Source organism: Balaenoptera musculus, chromosome 2 (genome assembly GCF_009873245.2).
Source record: "Balaenoptera musculus isolate JJ_BM4_2016_0621 chromosome 2, mBalMus1.pri.v3, whole genome shotgun sequence".
In the NCBI taxonomy this organism is placed as follows: Eukaryota; Metazoa; Chordata; class Mammalia; order Artiodactyla; family Balaenopteridae; genus Balaenoptera; species Balaenoptera musculus.
Window position 1 is genome coordinate 116,125,278 of NC_045786.1, and position 19,924 is coordinate 116,145,201.

The following is a 19,924-nucleotide window of genomic DNA, read 5'->3' on the forward strand; positions in this document are numbered from 1 at the left end:
GAGGCTTCAATAGTTGTGGCTCACGGACTCTAGAGTGCAGGCTCAGTAGTTGTGGCACACGGGCTTAGTTGCTCCGCGGTATGTGGGATCTTCCTGGACCAGGGCTTGAACCCGTGTCCCCTGCATAGGCAGGCGGATTCTTAACCTCTGCACCACCAGGGAAGCCCCTAAATGTTTTCTTGTATAAACAAAACGTTTTCTTTACAAGTAATTTTCAGTAGTACCCTAAAAGGTCGACTGTTTTAATTTTCCTGTCACATCTTTTATTCATATCACTTACAATTTATCTCTTTCTTTTTTTTTTTTTTTTTTTTTTTTTTTGGCTGTGTTGGGTTTTCATTGTTGCGTGCAGGCTTTCTCTAGTTGCGGCGAGCGGGGGCTACTCTTCGCTGCGGTGCCTGGGCTTCTCATTGCAATGGCTTCTCGTTGCGGAGCATGGGCTCTAGGTGCATGGCTTCAGTAGTTGCAGCACGCAGGCTCAGTAGTTGAGGCACGTGGGCCCTAGAGCACACAGGCTTCAGTAGTTGAGGCATGTGGGCTCAGTAGTTGCAGCGTGCGGGCTGTAGGGTGCGCGTGCTTCAGTAGTTGTGGACCACGGGCTCTAGAGCACAGGCTCAGTAGTTGTGGCGCAGGGGCTTAGTTGCTCCGCGGTATGTGGGATCTTCCCGGATCAGAGATTGAACCCGTGTCCCCTGCATTGACAAGTGGATTCCTAACCACTGCACCACCAGGGAAGTCCCAGTTTACCTATTTCTATATCAGGTAGGAATGTTTCCTACTTTAAGCAACAGAAGATCCAAGTAGCAATGATTTTTCAAATAGGGATTTATTTTTCTCTCATAACAGGAAGTCTAGAGGAGCTGGCGTTGGCTCAGTGACTCCATGATACCAAGGTCTCTGAGAGTCTTTTAGCTTTTCCCTCATGGTAAGATGGCCACCGCAGTGCAGAGCAATGTGTCTGTATTCAAGACAGGAAAAGGGGGGAAGGAGGCAGAGCCTTCCACATCTGTTCCTTTTCTCATGAAAGCAAAACCTTCTCCAGATATCCACAGTGGATTTGTGTTCACCTGTTGGCCATGAGTGTATAAAATTATTACCTCTAGCCCCAAGAAAAGTGGGGAAATGAAATTGTAAGCTTTTCCGGTCTTTCTAATGGGAGATGGAAAAGGAAAAGGGGATCGGGAATAACTGTTGATCAGGCAACCAATAGTTTTTCCGCTACTTATGAAAGAAACAGATGTAATTTTATATTTGAATCTTTTCTACTATTATGTCTTCAAAAAGCTGATTTTTAAATGGTAGCCTAGTAGTCTAAGTTGTATTTTACCATAATTTAAACATTCTCTCATTGTTGGATATCTAATCTGTTTTCAGTGTTAATTCAATATAGAAAATGCTACCGTGAATACCTGTACGTACATAACTCTTTCCTTACTTTGACCGTAAGTTCCCAGGAGTTGGGTTGCAAGTCATGAGTCTATCAGTTAATATTGCATTTGAAACTTGACTTAAGTGAGGTTTTAAAAATTAGGGATTTATTTTTGTTTCTCATAAACTGATTCTGGTTTGAGAAATTCAGGGCTGGGACAGCAGCTGTCCAATATCTTAAATATCCTAGGCTGCATCCAGATTTCTCCTTCGTCAATGTTAGTGTATAGCTTTCATCTTTTTAGTCATGATCTGGTTGCTTTATCTCTTACTTCGAATCTACATTCCAGGGAGGATAAAAAGGTACCACCACTTCTTGTTGTCATGTCAGGGGAGAAAAGTGTTACAAGAAACCCTCAACTTATATTTCATTTACCAGAGTTATGACATTTTCTACTTATAAAGAAAGCTGGAAAACGTAATTTTTTAGGTGAGCACTCCTACCAAAGATGGTTCTGTTAGAACAGGGGAGAGGGGCTATTGGGTAGGCAGCCAGCTGTGTCTACCATAAAGAGTTTAGATTTCCAACCAATACCGCAAGTAGCCTTGTTATAGCCTCATATTCTTTGCTGATTTGATCTTTAGGGGGTGGGGCTAGGGACTGATTTAATAAAGGTAAAGTGTCAATTTATTGTTTTAACTTTTGTATAACTCTTTCATAGCTAGCGGGTGAGCATGTGGTTATGTTCACTACTCACACAGAAGAATTAACTTTCCTGAGGACTAGAAACATAAAAAAGAAGGCAGTTTTGCATGTACAGAAGACAAGTGGTATAAGAAATTATTTGAATGCAGTTACATCTCTATTTTCCAGCAAGCTGTAGGATCTCTACTATTTAACTGAGAACTTATTTTTCTAGTAACTCAACTTGGCATAAGGATATTTTTCAGGAATGTAGAAACAAATAAAAAATATTATAAACCACTAATGTAATTGTAAATATGCAGACTACCAATATATCAGTAGCTTTAGGGTTTATCGAGCCTTTCACAATTAAAAGTGTCTTCTGATTTTAATGAGAAATTGAAGAGGAAAATCTTTCCAACTGTTATCACAGGTAGAAAGCTTTAAGTCCATTGAGAAATTACACATTTTAAATACAGAATTTAGAGGTAGTTATTTTGAAAATAATAGCTACCAAATGGTAGTTTAATCAGGTCTGTGCGAGCATGGACCAAATAAATTAGATTGCTCCTGTATTTGTTTTCACGTAAAAGATTCATTACTTCTTTTGGGCAGGAGGCCATTATGCATTTATTAACTTGCAGTAATACTTTTATTAAAGTTGTATTCATTTCTCCTTTTTAAAATAAGATTATTTCATCTGTGTCTCTTAGCAGAATAAGCCAGTTAGAGGCCAAATTAGATGAAAAGTGGTTCAGGTTATCAGCTTTGCCACCTGGGGACAAGGATATAAAAACGTGTTAGAAATTATTGAGAAAGATCAAGTTGACCTGTGTCCATTTTAAGATTATATTTTGTTATACATATTACCAAATTCCTACCAGATTTTTAAAAATAATGTTTCCTAAATAATATGCCTTAGAATATTGATTTATGTGAACTTTAGTGTTTCTTGAAAAAAATGGTACTTTAATCAAATACTAAACAAAATTAAGCTGATTATTGATTTTTCAGAACTTGTAACATGCCATTCATGTGCATTAAATAAAGTTGACAAAAGAGGATGAATAAAATGTATCTGATCACAGTACTCATTTTTCAAAGAGCGCTTTGAAAAACTTTAGCAGGTTCTATCCAGTTTCTTTCTTAACTCTGATGACCCCAAAATTTGTGCCAATCCCAGTTTCTGTAATCAGTTTGGTGCTTACCCAGGGCTGAGTTGAACTCCCATCCTACAGCTATATTCTAGTAAGACTCGGAAACAATTCACCATGTAACCTTGGCTGTAGGATTTTGTTTCCCTTTAGTCATTGTATGTTGGGTTCTGCTGTGGACTGAATATTTGTGTTCCCCCAAAATGCATATATTCACCTAACCCTCAAGGTGATAGTATTAGGAGGCAGAGCCTTTGGGAAGTGATTATTCGGTCATAAGGGCAGAGCCCTCCTGCCTTTGTAGAAGAGACTTCAGAGGGTTAGCTAGTTCCGTTCTGCGAAGTGAGGACACAGTCAAAAGACATCTGTCTGTGAACCAAGAAGCAGGCCCTCACCAGACACCAAATCTACAGGCGCCTTGATCTTGGACTTCCCAGCCTCCAGAACCGTGAGAAATACATTTGTGTTTCATAAACTGACCAATCTGTGGTATTCTGTTATAGCAGCCCAAATGGACCAAGGCAGGTTCTGATGACATCTCCAGGCTTAAATTCCCTTAATGAGGTTTGACTGGTAGGCACAAGGGATTGAACTATGTCATTATGGTTAGCATAGGCCACTGACTAAATAGTTTATAAATGCTGTCCTCATAGTTTGTCATTCGTACAGTGTAGTTTTTACTTTTGAAACATACATCTGCTCTTCAACACAAGTTTACTGTTCACTTAGGGCTGTTGATGACTATAATTAAGATATAAGGTTGTACAAAAGGATACCCAAATAAAAATATCTTTATTATGGGATTACTTTAAAATAATCTAATGCACAATTTACTTGTAACTTTCAAGTCTTTTTGATATGCTCACAATCGTGTGTATTTATATTCATAATGTATATATATATTTTATATATTTATATATATTTATATATATATTTATAGATATAGATATAGATATAGATATATATGTACTTTGGCCTCACTGCAGCATGTGGGACCTTAGTTCCTCAATCCAGGATCGAACCCGTGCCCCCTGCATTGGGAGCACGGAATCTTAACCACTGGACCACCAGGGAAGTCCCCATAATGTATATTTTATATATTGCATGTGCAGTATCCTGTAACAAACTGTTTTCTCTTAATACCAATTAACATCATTCCATGTAAGCAAATACATGTAGATCTCTTTCATCCTTTTTACTGGCTGCACAGTATTTCCTTGCATGCCAGTACAAATCAAGTGCCATCAGTGAACACAACCAAGTAGTGCAAATCCTTATACAATGGACATTTAGGTTGTTTACACTTCTTGGCTCTTGTTAATAATGCTGCAGTGGACATGGGAGTGCAAATAACCCTTCAAGATCCTGATTTCAATTCTTTTGAATACTCTCAAGTGGGATTGCTGGGTCATATGGTAGTTCTAGTTTTAAATTTTTGTGGAATCTTTATACTCTTTTTCCCTAGTGGCTATATCATTTTACATTCCCACTGAGAATGCACAAGGGTTCCAATTTCTTCACATCCTTGCCAACATTTATTTTCTGGTTTTGGGGTTTTTTGTTTGTTTGTTTTTTAATGGCTATCCTAATGGGTGTGGGGTGGTAACTAATGGTGGTTTTGATTTGCATTTCCCTCATTAGTTATGATACTGAGCATCTTTTCATATACCTGTTGGCCATTTGTATGTATTCTTCGGAGAAGTGTCTATTTCAGTGCTTCGTTCATTTTTTAATTGGGTTATTTGGGGTTTTTGCTAGAGTTTTAGTTCCTTGTGTACTTTAGGTATTAACCCCTTACCAGATACATGGTTTGCAACTATTTTCCCCATTCCATAGGCTACCTTTACACTCTGTTGTTTCCTTTGCTATGCAGCTTTTTAGTTTGACATAGTCCCACTTGTCTATTATTTTTGCTTTTGTTGCCTGTGCTTTTGGTGTCAAATCCAAGAAATCATTGCTAAGACCAATATTATAAAGCTTTTCTCCTATTTTCTTCTTGGAGTTTTAAAGTTTCAGGTCTTAAGTCTTAAACGCACTTATACGTTGATTTTTGTGTATGGTCGAAGGGTCCAGTTCTATTCTTTTGCATGTGGATATTCAGTTTTCCCAGTACCATTTGTTGAAGATATGTTATTTTTTTCTACTATTTTCCTTTATGATTTTCTGCATGTCTTGAAAAGGCGTTCTCTACTACAAGATCATAAAACTAACCTCATATTTTCTGTAGCCCTTTGTGGTTTTACTGTTTTAAATGTAAACCTTTAAATGTCTTCCCCTCCCCCTACAGAAAAAAAGGAAATTCAATATTCCCATACTGTTTTTTGTATAACCTAACTAACTTTCCCCTCGTCTCTACTAAGAGAGACTTCTTTTTGGCTACAAGTAACAAAATACACAACCAAAACGTAGATTGAACAATATAAGGAATTTATTATCTCACATAACAAAAAGTCCAGAGGTGAAGCAATTCCAGGATTGGTTAATTCAGAAGCACAATTCAGGTACTTTTCTATCTGTGTACCCTGCTTTCCTCAGTATGATAGCTTTCATCTCCATGCTTGTCCTTTCATGGTCATCAGATGGGAGAGGAGGTGAGAGATGATACACTAGATGAGCACTGACCCCAACCCACTGAGAAGATATGGTCCCATGAATGTTGGTGTGACTAATCCAATCATCCACCCCTATGCCCTTGGGGAAGACTAAATAAGGGGAAAAAAGATAAAGATGTTAGAATCTTCACCAGCACTTCCACACATGGAGAGAGAAATTGAAAGTCAAGACTGTAACAGGAGTAAGTATAAAAATTCCTTCCTCAAATACCTAATATTCTTTGGCCCTGGAGTCACTGAATTCACATCTATATCTCACTTTATCTAGATCTATATTTCACTTCATTACATTAATGGAGCTCTCAAGAACTGAATTCTATTAAAGTGAAATAAAGTTTTTAAGCAATTTAGGCAGTTAAATATGATATATATACCATACACACACAACACACACACAATGTATATAATGAAATCCTTATACAAGCATAAAGATTCTTAATAGAAATAAATTATAAGCAATAAAATAATAATTAAGTTTAAATTTTAGTGTACTATTTGCTTTTTTTAAATAACTAAAACAAATTCATAAAACAAAACCAAAATTTGTTCATTCTTACCGAAAAGATTCTGATTGGTACATACTTTCTTTATGCTAATTTACCAAACCCTGAGTTTTGTTTCTTCATCTCTGGTTAAATACATATCACTCTAAGCAAATAACAATGTTTAAATAAGGGTCCTGCATTGGTGTTTACTTATTTGAAATTAAGTTTTCATTCTGAATAGTTTCAGTAAAGTGTGTGTTACAGTAGAATGTTTCTTTACCTGCTTTAAGGTCTGTGTTAAATTGATAAAATACACCCTTACTCCTGCTTAAGAGTGCATCTTTCATTATATAAGTTAGCAAATAGCTTATATCAATACAAATGTCCAACAATGTAATTAAATCATTGCTACTTGAAATACTTTATACAGGAATAATTTATCTCTTTACACTATTGAAGCCTTGCATTTCAGTAGTTTCTATAGCTTCTGTATCATCACTTGAAATTTACCTAAAAAAGAAAACATGAAAAATCATTCTTTGATTTAAGGTACAAGGAAAACAGGCCTGAACATCAATTTCCTGCTTCATTTAGTAAGTAGTTTCAATCAAGAAACTTGCTACATCAAACAACTTTTCACACTCTTCACAATATTTGATAAAGTCAATTTCGTTTTTATGAGATGATTATCTGGTTTGTGAATGACTACCTTTGTTTCTCTGTGATTCCTACATTTTAGGTATTTCATTGCTAATTATTGTGAATAGAAAGGAAATACAGTGATGCTCAAAGCCATTTTATTCTTGGTTGGTAGCTCTGGTGGAAAGATCTTTGGAAAGGAGTTTAGCAATAAAAGACTAGTTGGCTTTATTTAGCTTTATATAATAGATATTTTCTAGAAAACTGTTTAAAAAAATTAAGGAAATTTGCTATCTTAAAAGAATACTGCAGAAAATTTTCCTTTAAGAGTTAAGAATCATTCCTTAAGTTGTCTTATAAATTTGGATTTCCTTAGCACGTTTTCTTAAATCACTGTCTACTGTGAATTAAAAAATCATTGACTGTGAATATAAGTATGCTACATATTACTACATTAAATGTTAAAATCTGATGAAAGTAAAATGAAGTGGTTTTAGCATTTTAAATGTTCTCTAAGTAACAAAAACAAGAAACAAACAAAAAAACACCAGACCTGAAAAATAATTGCTAAAAACATTTGTAAGAAATGTGGGGCTTCCCTGGTGGCGCAGTGGTTGAGAATCTGCCTGCCAAGGCAGGGGACACGGGTTCAAGCCCTGGTCTGGGAAGATCCCACATGCCGCGGAGCAACGAGGCCCGTGAGCCACAATTACTGAGCCTGCGCGTCTGGAGCCTGTGCTCCACAACAAGAGAGGCCGCGATAGTGAGAGGCCCGCGCACCGCGATGAAGAGTGGCCCCCGCTTGCCACAACTAGAGAAAGCCCTCACGCAGAAACGAAGACCCAACACAGCCATAAATAAATAAATAAAAAATTTAAAAAACAAACAAAACAAAAAAAAAAAACAAACAAAAAAAAAAAATGTGAATTCAACTTACAGGCAGGCATTGAAGATACTTCAGCTGTTACAATACTTTTTATCCCCAAGTTTGATAAGCCACCTCTGATTAAGCCACATGTAAATGCTAAGTACTAAAAAGAAAAAAAAGTGTAAAATATATTAAGGATTTACTAAGATAGTAAAGCTATTGATAAATATGATAGTTAAACCTTGATATTAATAAGTCATTGCTGTTTAAAAAAGGGTTGTGGAAGAATTTTTCAAATCATTGAAAATTCTGATTGTGACAAAAACAAGCTGGAAACAGGTTAGAATTAGTTCCAGAGGCAGCAGAGGTGGTTTGTGTCTACCTGCAGTGCTGCCTGAAGGGTTCTAAATAGACCCTCCTTGTGGAGTGATTTGGGCTTTCTGGCTGCTTTAACCTCCCATGGTTCTTTTTAATTTTGGCCACGCCATGTTGCTCGGCTTAAGGGATCACAGTTCCCGACCAGGGATTGAACCTGGGCCATAGCAGTGAAAGCCCCAAATCCTAACCACTAGACCACGAGGGAACTCCTGCTCCCATGGTTCTTGCCTGTTTTCTGAGCCTTCCCATCAGTTCTGTAAGCTAACTAATTATTATTCCATTCAATCAAAATTGGTTTCTGCTTTCTACAACCAAGAATCCTGACTTGTTCAAGACTTATAGCCTGCCAAAACAAAGACTTACCTAGTTTAAACTATCAAAGCGCCAGTGTTGAGAAACCCTGTCATATGGAAACAAGGAAGGGAAATGGGACTATGCCACAGCAGAGACAGCCAGGACAAAAATGAGAACCAAAAATCAAATAATCCAAGAAATTTTTTATTATCTACATTTTGCATGATATTCAACAACACTACTATGTATCTATGAATAATATAGAATATTATTTTATAATTAATATAAATAAATGGGTACTGATAAGTAATCAGATATGGAGTCATGAAATTGTAAGCTGGGAGAGAACCTAGAGATTCTTTATAATATAGGTATTATTATAATCAATTTTATTAATAAGGATACTAAGGTCCAGAGGGGTTATGTAACTTACCCAATGTCACAAACCTATAAGTTGTGGAGTTAGCTTAAAATCTAGATTTATTTGGTCCCAAGTCCATACTCTTTCCACTATACCAAACTGCCTTTGTGTTAGATAATTTAGGTATGGACAGATTTTACAGATAAACAGCGGCTTATACATACTGCCCAAGATATTTTATAAGTACCGCACACTAACCGATTGCGCCACTGGAGCTACGCTTGCCCAAGATATTTTAACCACTTCAAAGGAACCCTTACATTAAAACTTGTCAGCTTTTCTTTAATACATCTGGTCTATTTATTGATTCCTACCTGAGACTGAAGAAAAATACATGAAACCCAGAAACACAGATATACTTAACACAAAACATGTATTCTTAGGAACAAATGTTAATTATATTAAAAATAATTTTTTTAATTTACTGATGGAGATTGTAAATATGAACTCTGAGGCGAATAATTCTGCATAGCTAATACCAGGTTTTTTAAGCTTGAGTATCTTTTCTGATGTATCCATGCTATATTTGAGAATCTACCATTAATCTACATTTTTAATGGCATTTAAACTATAGTGTTTCTTTAATTGGTCATCATAAGCCTACTTAGGTACAGGTTAATCTAAGTTGTTTCAATATGATGAACACCTCCTATTTCATTGAAAAGTGTTTAAACAAAAGGAACAATTTAAAAACATATTTTGAATTCGAAAGTCTGTTATGATTGGCATTGTACTTTTCCCTATGGTTCTACTTTTTTCATAATAAAAAAACCCCAATCTTCTATTCCATTAAATACCTTTGATGCATGTTCTAAATACTGTTTTCCTGCAGACATTTGAGTAAGCAGGCGAAATTTGTTGTCCTGAAGTACGTAGATGCCCTGTTCCAAAAATAGAAAAACATCCAAAGTCAATGTAATCCGTACTCTTCCCTTCAAAACAATTTAAGAAATTTTTAAAGTTATTAAAGCTCTCCTTTCTATTGGTCAAATTTTCTTTATATGAAGAAGTTTTGTAATGTTCAAGCTGAAGAGTTCAGCATTTTATAACACTAATATTTATTGAATGCTTTAAGATACTGAAGATACAAAGATACCTAAGACAGTTCCTATCCTTAAAGAACACAGTCTAGTGCGAAAGAATCAGAAATACAAGTCCGGGTGAAATTAGCAGCTATATGTTATTAACTCATACCTAGAAAGCCAAAAATCATAGTCACTTCTTCCTATTAGCATTTCAGGTACTTCTAAGCTAAGGTTGATACTGTTATCTGAAAAAATGAATTCTATTGGTAGCTACAAGATACATTATTTTCATTTTTATACTTTATTAAAATGCCAAATATACTCCAAATATTTCCCTGAGTTTTATAAAATAAATCTATTTTATGTATGATTTTCCATGCAGCCTATTTTTATTTTAACAAAATATTTTAAGAATAAGAAATATGACAGCAACTAAACAGGCAACAGTTATTTAAGAGTTAAATATGCTCTATAAATTAGCCTTCAGACAAATGTGATATATTTGTGGTTCTGCATATTATCACCACTAAGTAATAATAATGAAATAATAAAACCTATATCATTCTGATATCTGCTACTTTTCAAAACTTAAAATTTAATTGAGGGAAAGGGACAGCTATAATTACTGATAATTGTCTCTTGGTCTTTATTCACTATACCCTATTAGAGAAAAAAGTAATGATGTATTAATAACATATAAGAGAAACATTCCAAAGTTGACGAGAAATTAAGTTTTACATAATAAGTAAATCACTAAAATACATTTATATTAAGTTAAAGGACTTAAAAAAGAGGCCTTAATTTATCTAAATACCTGATGATTTGTCCTTAGATTGTCGATTTGTTTCTTGAATACTGCAGTCCAAAAATCTTTACAGATGAACTTCATGATATCTAACTCGTCCTTGAACCTTGCAGTATCTTTTGTAAACCTAAAAAGATCAACTAGAAGTAACACAGTACTTTTCCTCCAAAGAAAGCAGGAGGGGCAGATTATTAACTAATTTCCAAATGTCACAACAGCACTGAACATTTACTGACAGTCATAAAGTGATAAGCACCAAGCAAAGTAGATCCCATCTCAATGGATTCACAGTCTGTTATATAATTTGGGGGCTAAAATTAGTCTAAAGGTGTATTAGTCTAACAGTACGCAGCAAGTTTAGGTACAGTTAGCACATTAAGAAAAAAAATCTGAGCATAATCATGGTATTGCTATATAAAATATAATCAGAGTTCAACTATTTCAGATAGTGAGAAAGGAATACTAAAAAAAATTGATCTATAAATTGAAAGATTATTACATGCATAAATAGAGACTCTAAGGTATGCATTTAAACAAAATTCCATTTAGGTTAAAGAACATATTAGATCTTAAGTAGGAAATGCAGTAAGATTTTAGATGGTTGTTTCAGCATACCAAAGTTTTCAGGAAAAAAGTCTAAAACATAGAAGATACATATTTTCTTCAAATATTAAAACATGAAAGTTGGGTAACTGAGTTAAAATAGCATCAGGCCTAAAAAGAGATTTCAATCTGTGAATTAAAGAACAGAGAATAAATAAAATTTGGGAATTAAAATTAAATTATCTCAAGTTTCATTCAGTCTTGAAATGGATCGTCTTTGTTCATAACCTACCTGGAAGAAAATTTTCAAATCCATACTGCTCACCTTTCTATCAATCCTTGTCCCACTCGAAACCCCATGTTTTCCAGCTTAGTTATACAGCGTCCATTTTCCTATTTAAAAAAATAATAGTTTTGAATAAATTTAGAATGCTAGAATGTAAACATTTATACTTTTTTCACTGAAACATTGTAAGAAAAAGTGAATTACAAGTCATACTTGAATTTTCTTAGTACTAGTCATTTTCATAAGGCAATAAGATAAACAGGGAACTGTTATTACTTTTCAGAAATGCCAAAGCCCCTTCCCAATTACTCTTCCCACCTTCCCTGGCTTTTTCCATTTTCAACTCTTCTTCTCTCCTCAGTCATAAAACTGAGGTCATGGTATCGCTTTTGACTTTTTTCTGTCAGTCATTCCCTTTGTGCTTTCACTAAGTTCTATTGTCCCTTGCTTCAGAATGTCTCTTAGAGTCATCCAAGCTTTCCATTTCTCAGTATGTCTTAGACCCCACCTTCCTATGTCTGGAATCATGCAATTGCTTCACTCTTCCTTTGACAATCTCATCCACTCTTAAGGCTTTAAATACCACCCCTATGTCGAAGACTCAAAATTCTCTGGATGAACTACAAAGCCCTATACAATCCAGACTCCTGTGCCTCTCTGGCCTCAACCTTCTACTCTTCTTCACTCACTCCATCCAGCTCCACTGATCTCCTTGCTGTTCTTAATCATGCCAGGCAGGCTCCAATCTCAGCACTCTTGCATAGGCAGCTCTTCCTCCAGATATTCACATGACCAACTCACTCGCTTTAAGTCTTCACTCACATGTCACCATCTCAATGAGGCTCATTTCAACCTTTTAAAAGTACAGTATCATTCCACTTCAGAAACTCTCTATCCTTGTAATTCTCAAATTGTGTCCCAAGACTAGCAACATCAGCATCACACGGGAACTTGTAAAAACTGCAAATTCTGTAATCCCACCCCCAATTTAGTGAATCAGAAACTGTAGGTGTGCGTCAGCGAGCTGTGTTTTAAGAACCACTCCTAAAGTGATTCTGATGCTCTGTCTCACTTCCCTGCTTGTCTCCAAGGAACTTCTTTCACCATTTAACCTAATGTACATTTTACTAATTTTGTATTGCTCATGTCCCTCCATCCCCACCCTCGCCCAGAATAGAGCTCCAAAAGGGCAAGAATTTTTATGTATTCTGAAGCCTTTGTCTCCCGCTAACACCACAGGCCTCATTATTTGCTGAACTTTCTTCTAAGGAACCATGTATGCTACTAATGGGGCTGACTATTAAACCTGTATTTCTAGTACAGACTTTAGTGGACACAGCCATCCAGAGGTCCCACAGGCCGCTCAAATTAGGCGTGTTCAAATGATATTATCTTAACATTCTCAGCCTGCTCTGCCTCCAAAATTCTTTAACTTCATCAATGGCACCACCATCTATCTAGTTACCACAACCAGAAAACTTCCATTTTCTTCACCTCCTTGCTCCCGACGCTCCACACACACTGCAGTCCTGTGGAGCCTATTATCTACATGCTTTTCAAAATCCGTCTTCTCTCTCCTGACTGCTTAAGTAGCTCTTAGCATTCATTTCTCTCCTGGTCTTCAGTTAGAGCCTTCCAACTGGTCTCATCTCTAGTTTTTTTCTTCCTTTGATTTATCTTCTGTATTTCTGGTATAGACTTTGTAAAAACCAAATCATGTTGTTTCTCTACGGGACCACTCAGCACCATTCTGTTGATTTCCACACCCATTCCCAAACATGCTTAGGTAGAATGAGTACCTGTAAGTCATGATGCTCTTCGTGGAACAACCTGCTCTTCGTATCAATAGAATCACCCAGGAATATATTGATAAGCAGGAAATATGCTTATATGCAGACATTCTCAAATCTTAGCTATGATCACATGAGCTTTTGAATTAAGCCCCAGGAAAAACCTGATGCTGCACTTGTTCATTCACTTTGGCATCTGTGAGTGCTCACTAGTAAAGTACCAAATTTTTAAGAAAAACTTAAGAATATTTTATCCATTAACCTTAAAAAAAAAACTATTCTCCATAAATTGGTAAATGTCCAATTATTCAGTTTTTAGATTTAATTCCTCTTCAAGCGCAGTTTGAAAATCATTGATTGGGAAGGTAAGAACATTGGTTTTTTTCCCTTTTTTTCACTTACACCTATGACTTTATGTCTAAAAAGATATATAAAAACCATTTCTGGATGATAGGATTATGTCTTTTCTACATTTTTTTACTATGAAAAATTTGAAGCACACTCAAAGTAGAGACACTAACAAACCCTCATACACCTAGACTCCAATATGGATTCTAATCATCAAGACTACCACATAACTTTTGCTTGTTTTGTTTTTTTTAACATCTTTATTGGAGTATAATTCCTTTACAATGGTGTGTTAGTTTCTGCTTTATAACAAAGTGAATCAGTTATACATATACACATATCCCCATGTCTCTTCCCTCTTGCGTCTCCCTCCCTCCCACCCTCCCTATCCCACCCCTCTAGATGGTCACAAAGCACGGAGCTGATCTCCCTGTGTTATGCGGCTGCTTCCCACTAGCTATCTGTTTTACATTTGGTAGTGTACATATGTCCATGCCACTCTCTCACTTTGTCCCAGCTTACCCTTCCCCCTCCCCGTAAGCTCAAGTCCATTCTCTAGTAGGTCTGTGTCTTTATTCCCATCTTGCCCCTGTGGACTACCATATAACTTTTGAAAAATCCCTTTTGCTTATATGGACTTACAATTCTTTCCCCACCATATACAAATTGCAATAGGAAAAGAAAGTTGTTTTTAGTTTAAATGATTCAAAACTTATGGATTTCCTTTCTCTCATAGGACTAGCACATGTCTCAAAATTATCAGTCATGATTAGAACAGCTGTTTTATTTTAGCTAATCCATTGGGGGAAAAAAGAGAGGGATTTTTAAAAAAGGTTTTCTTGGGCAAGAGTTGGAACAGGAAAAGAAAGTAGGAAGAGTAGAATGAAGAGAATTGATTGCACACGTGGTGGAGTGGGGAGCAGAGGTTTTGTGATAAAAAAGGTGTGTTGCTAATTATTCTCTGGGGAAAAGGGTATAAGGAAAGCTAACTTTGCACAAACAGCAAATGTCTGCTACTCAGCACTTAGCACAGATGCAAAACATTAACTATTGCTTGTGGATGATGATAAAGTCAAAAGTTTGTAACTTGGAAAAAATCTCTATTACAGATGGACCTGAATGAGAATAGAATTTTCGGGAGTTCCCTGGTGGTCCAGTGGTTCAACCCCTGGTCGGGGAATTTAAATCCCACATGCAGCGAGGTGCAGCCGGAAAAAAAAAAAAGGAATAGAATTTGCTTCATTTCCAATACTCTTCCTGATGTCTTCCTACTAATATCTCCCCAAATTAGCGTGTTGAAATCCTAACTCCCAGATAGTATTAGGAGGTAGGGCCCTTGGGAGGTGATTCTGTCATGAGGATGGAGCCCTCAAGGATAGCATTAGTGCCCTTATAAAAGAGACCCCAGAGAGCTAGCTAGCCTCTTCCACCATGTGAGCACACAGCCAAAACACATCCATAAATGAACCAGGAGGAGGCTTTCACCAGACACTGAATCTGCTGGTGCCTTGATCTTGGACTGCTCAGCCTTCACAACTGTGAGAAATAAATTTCTGTTGTTTATAAGCCACTCAGTCTATGGCATTCTTGTTATAGTACCCAGAACAGCCAGTATCCTTCTTATAGCTTACAAACTGACAGTACCTCTTCCTCAATATCCTACAGGTGCCATAAATTCAACCTATTCAAAATAATTAATTATCATCACCTCTTTCTTCTTTATTCCCTCTCCATCCAACCCAGTGGCTCAAGCTAAAAACCTGGGGATAATTTTTCAACCCTCATTCCTATACCTAATCAAGTCCTAGAGATTCTACCTCCGATCTCTCAAACCTTCTCTCCTCTTCTCTTTATCCAGATCTTCATTATCTCCTGCCTGGACTCCTGCAATAATGGGTCTTCTCACTACAAGGACCTTCCCTCTCCAGCCCAAATAATGGTTTATCTTTCTGAAATGCAAATGGAGCATGTCATTCTCCTCCTTAAAAATCCTCCACTGAGAAGGTCCATGTGTTTTAATCATACAGACCTCTTTCCAGCTTCAGCTTTCAAAACTTCTTACTCTCCACCTATTCAATCTAGTCACAGTGAAATACTCAAGCGTATTTAAATGCACTGCACTTTTTCATACCTCTATGACTTTTTTTACCTTTGCCTAGGATGCTTTTCCTGCCCTCACTTTCCACCCCTTTATCAATAGCATTATAGAAACTAGAGCTTCTGACTTGAGCATGACTTCGTAATATTTCATTTATAAAACCCTACAACTCCATGATTCCATATCTAATTACCACCCAATGCGTTAATTATTCATTGAACCCTTATTCCCCAACGACTGTTAGGCAGGGACTTTATCTTATTCATCTAACAATGTCAGGCCCACAATACACGCTTAATATATTTTCTGAATGAATCAATTAGCGAATGAAGACTACCACACATTAGAAGTAACCTCCAGAAGGATGGGGCCATTGTTTCGCTCATTACTATATCCCTAGCAACTAGCTCTGACATATAATGGACACTAAATATTTTTAAAATTAGTTAGTGCTTCCTAATTATAAGAACACCTGCAAAGTTTCCTTTGCTTCTACCTCAAATCTCATTAGCCCTCTTTCTTTGGACTACTGGGAAGTGCTGGAAGTGACAGCCGAATTAAGTAGGGGTGCCAAAATCAGCAGTTAACTCTGCCGCAAATCATGGCAGGGACAAAACAAAAGATCTGTGGCGTGCCACACACAGATACGGGACTGGACAAAAAGGTATCAAGTAGTAAAAGATACGAAAGAGACAAGGATGAAAGACTGAAGACAGCTGACAGGTTCTAAGGCTTAGGGTACCTGAAGGTGGACCAATCTGCCTACACTTCAGGAGGCGATGAGTGGCGATGGGACGGGGGTTAAAAGAAAACTGAGTGGAAACAAGGAGTGTCACCGCAAAAGGACCTCAAGGGCGTGTGGCAGCACTCACCACCTCCCCCTGCTCCGCGGACTTGTACACTCCAGACACCATCTCGTTATGCAGAAGCAAAAACAACGCCTCGTCCGCCATTTCCTGCTTATTCTTCCAAGCTCCGGGTTTAGGCTCCCGTTTGGGCCGGGCTCGGGGTTCCGGCTAGCGCCTGGGCAGCTTGGGCTGCGCCGCCGCCGCTCGCTCAGTCCGCAGTCCGTCCCTCGTTGCTAGGAGACCGAGGAATTCACTCAGCTTCCCGAAGGCTGATACTGGAGTAAGCCGGGGCCCAGGGCGAGCCCACCCTAGGGCCACTAAGCCCTTGGACTGAACGAGAGGGTCTGACAGCAGCCAGAACCAAACCCAGCCCCCGGAGACCCCATCCAGCCCTTGGGCGGGGGGCGGGGGGGGGCGAAAAAACAACTTCCGGTCCCCTCTACCCCGGCATTCCGCCAGCTCTATGGTCACAGAGTTCCTTCCGTTGGGTGAACCGCTGGCGCCCGGAGAGGAGGAAGGTTTCTTCCCCCTACAACATTGAAGGCGGCGGGCGGGGGAGGTGGTAAAATAAGACGGGACCTCCCGCTGCCATCTCTGTGTTACTTAGCTATGTTAGAACTGACAAGAATTTCTATTAGCTTCATCAAAAGCTTCCACTTCTGCCATATGTTGCTTAATATGAAAAGTTGTAGAAAAAAAAAAAAGCGAATATTGGGACTATCCTAGTAGTCCTGTGGGTAAAACTCCGCGCTCCCAATGGAGTGGTCCGGGGTACCATCCCTAGTCGGGGAACTAGATCCCCGCATGCATGCCGCAGCTAAGTCTGGATGCCAGAACTAAAGATACCGCATGCAGAAACTAAGACCTGGTGCAGCCTAAATAAATAAATAAATAATTTTTTTAAAAAAGTGAATAAATCGTCATTTTTCAGGCTATAAACTTTAGGTATACTGAGAGATTATCCCAATCCATTTTGGATTAAGTCTGGGTGTACAAAAAGATTTAGAGCCGTTTTGGCCACCAGGAGGTTTACTGGGAGTGGGGTACAAGGGACAAGGAGGATGGAGTAAGCAAAGAACAAGGTAATTTGAATCAGAAAATACAAACTAAAGACTTCAGAAATGTGACGTCACTGTGGAACGGAGTTCATATAAGAATCTATGGTGGATGTGGGACTTAACCCCTACAGACATGCGAATACATATGTTAGATCATATGCACGTCTTAAATTTGGCAAACTTTGTCTTAAACGTGATGCTTAGCCTATGATTAGATCTTTTCTTAGTAATTTACAAAGCAGATTTTTTCCCCCCAATTAATTCATTGCCTCCCCCGAAGTAATATGTCGAGTCTTCTCAAATTGTTAACAATAACCTCTCAACTCTTCATACCCTTTCATATCCCCTTCTAATGTTTGGATCCGTTTTTTCCATCACCTCATAAAATCAAGCGTGTAAGTTTCACCTAACCCTTTGAAAACAAACACTAATTTTGAAGAGTATTTTGCAATCTTAATCTTTTTTTCCAGCACTAAAATTTCCCATATGTGAAATCAGGTCCTTTATGTCCCAATTGCATTCTCCCTCATCACCACCATCAAGGTCAAAGATTAAGCAAAAGACTGGCAACTTACAAGGTCAATTTCTCAAACCACAGTAACATGGTGTTCTTTGGATATTTTGGAGACTGAAGGGGAAACTAATATTAATTGAGCATTACTAAATGTTGAACATGGCATCCTACTGATTATCCCCCATAAATTAGACTATGTTAAATTTCCCAGGATCTTAGTAATAGAGTCTATGTAAGCAAGAATAGATCCTACGTTTTTGGCTAACTCTAGAAGCATCTCCCATGGAAACATTGTTACACTTCGTGGTACCATTACCACATTCTCAGGTTTCATGTACTGCCTACTACACAGGATTGTAATAAGGATCAATGAGACAAAGTATGCTCACAATCAGAATCATGTAATTTTTTTTTTTCCCACACCACGCTGCATGCAGGATTTTAGTTCCCAAACTAGGGGTCGAACCGGAGCCCCCTGCAGTGGAAGCACGGAGTCTTAACCGCTGGACCACCAGGGAAGTCCCAGAATCATATAATTATTTATCAACACTCATCCTTCTTATCCAGCCTTACTTCTGCTTTTTTGTATAGCACTTAACCCATTTCCATCATGCTATGTAATTTACTTACGCTTATCGTCTGTCTCCTCACTCTTCCTGAGGCCACGCTCCTTGTGGGCAGATATCTTTACTGTACACTGACTATCCAAGTGCCTAGAATAGTGCCTGGCAAAAAGTAGGCGTTCCATAAATATTTGTTGAATGAATAAGTACATGAATGATCTTTGCTCCCTGAGGAGCCTACAAACTCCATGGCAGCAGGAACCACAGTTATCTTGTTCTAGGCTTTTTCCACAGAGTCTAGCTTAACACAGTAAGAGCTTTTAAGGATTGTTGGATGAATTAAAATGGTAACTCGGATTAAATACCGTTGGCCTGCTAATGCTTGGTGCAAGTATGCCTGCCTACAGATGGAGGATGAGAACACAAAGATTATTGATAATATTGTTTCTGTGGGAAAATGCTTTCTGAGCTACAATTTACAAATACATTTCTGGAACAAAACCGGTTCTCACGTTGGCAGTGCGGGTAGAGCAGAACCAGAAGGTGGACGACACACACACAACTAACAGTAGCGCTGCTCCCCCAGACCGTATTTTAAACCAACCAGCTCTAGGCCGGTGTAGAGGCTAATGCCCGTCTCGTCTGTCTCACCGTCGCTTTTTTTCTTGTAGTAAAGCCTTGCACATAGTCTGATCGATCGTATGATGATTCTGGGCCAGCGTGACCTGGGGACAGTTACGGTATTTCCTTATCAGTAATAACAGGCAGTTTATTCAAGCTTTTGATTTGTAGGGGATAAAGCACGTGAAGTGTTTCACGGAGTACAGCACAAAGCACTTGTTAGCTATTATAATGAATGACTTTTCCTCTTCCTTCACTTTTCGCTTCCCTCTGCTCATTTGAGCTTAACCTAGTCAAGAGAAGCCTGCGCCCCTCCCACTGCCTCTCTGGGCATGCGCACCACCAGAACGGCCGCACCCTGTCCTAATCAAATCATTTACCCGGGAAAAAGGGAAAAAAGACTCGCCTGCACCGTACTCTGAGGGGAACAGGTTGTAAAACGATAAGAGGCCATCATATACAGGTTAAAAGGGCTGGAAAACTCCACTCTCCCCGCCAGAAGAGCCGGCCCGCGAACCCAC

At 38.1% G+C, this 19,924-nt stretch overlaps 1 protein-coding gene across 2 annotated transcripts; it reads right to left on the reverse strand.

The window, feature by feature from the left end:
* Positions 1–5,613: 5,613 nt before the first annotated feature.
* Positions 5,614–19,916, reverse strand: TRAPPC6B (trafficking protein particle complex 6B). Of its 2 annotated transcripts, none has more exons than XM_036841724.1 (6): positions 19,810–19,916; positions 11,603–11,670; positions 10,744–10,861; positions 9,702–9,785; positions 7,881–7,974; positions 5,614–6,814 (listed from the first exon to the last, which is right to left on the reverse strand). In XM_036841724.1, the coding sequence occupies exons 1-6, from the start codon at positions 19,858–19,860 to the stop codon at positions 6,783–6,785; spliced, it is 447 nt and encodes a 148-aa protein (XP_036697619.1). In that variant the 5' UTR covers positions 19,861–19,916; the 3' UTR covers positions 5,614–6,782. The 2 variants fall into 2 exon arrangements, with proteins under 2 accessions (XP_036697619.1, XP_036697618.1); XM_036841723.1 differs by lacking the exon at positions 19,810–19,916 and adding an exon at positions 16,672–17,050 and having other exon boundaries at positions 5,616–6,814.
* Positions 19,917–19,924: the final 8 nt, after the last annotated feature.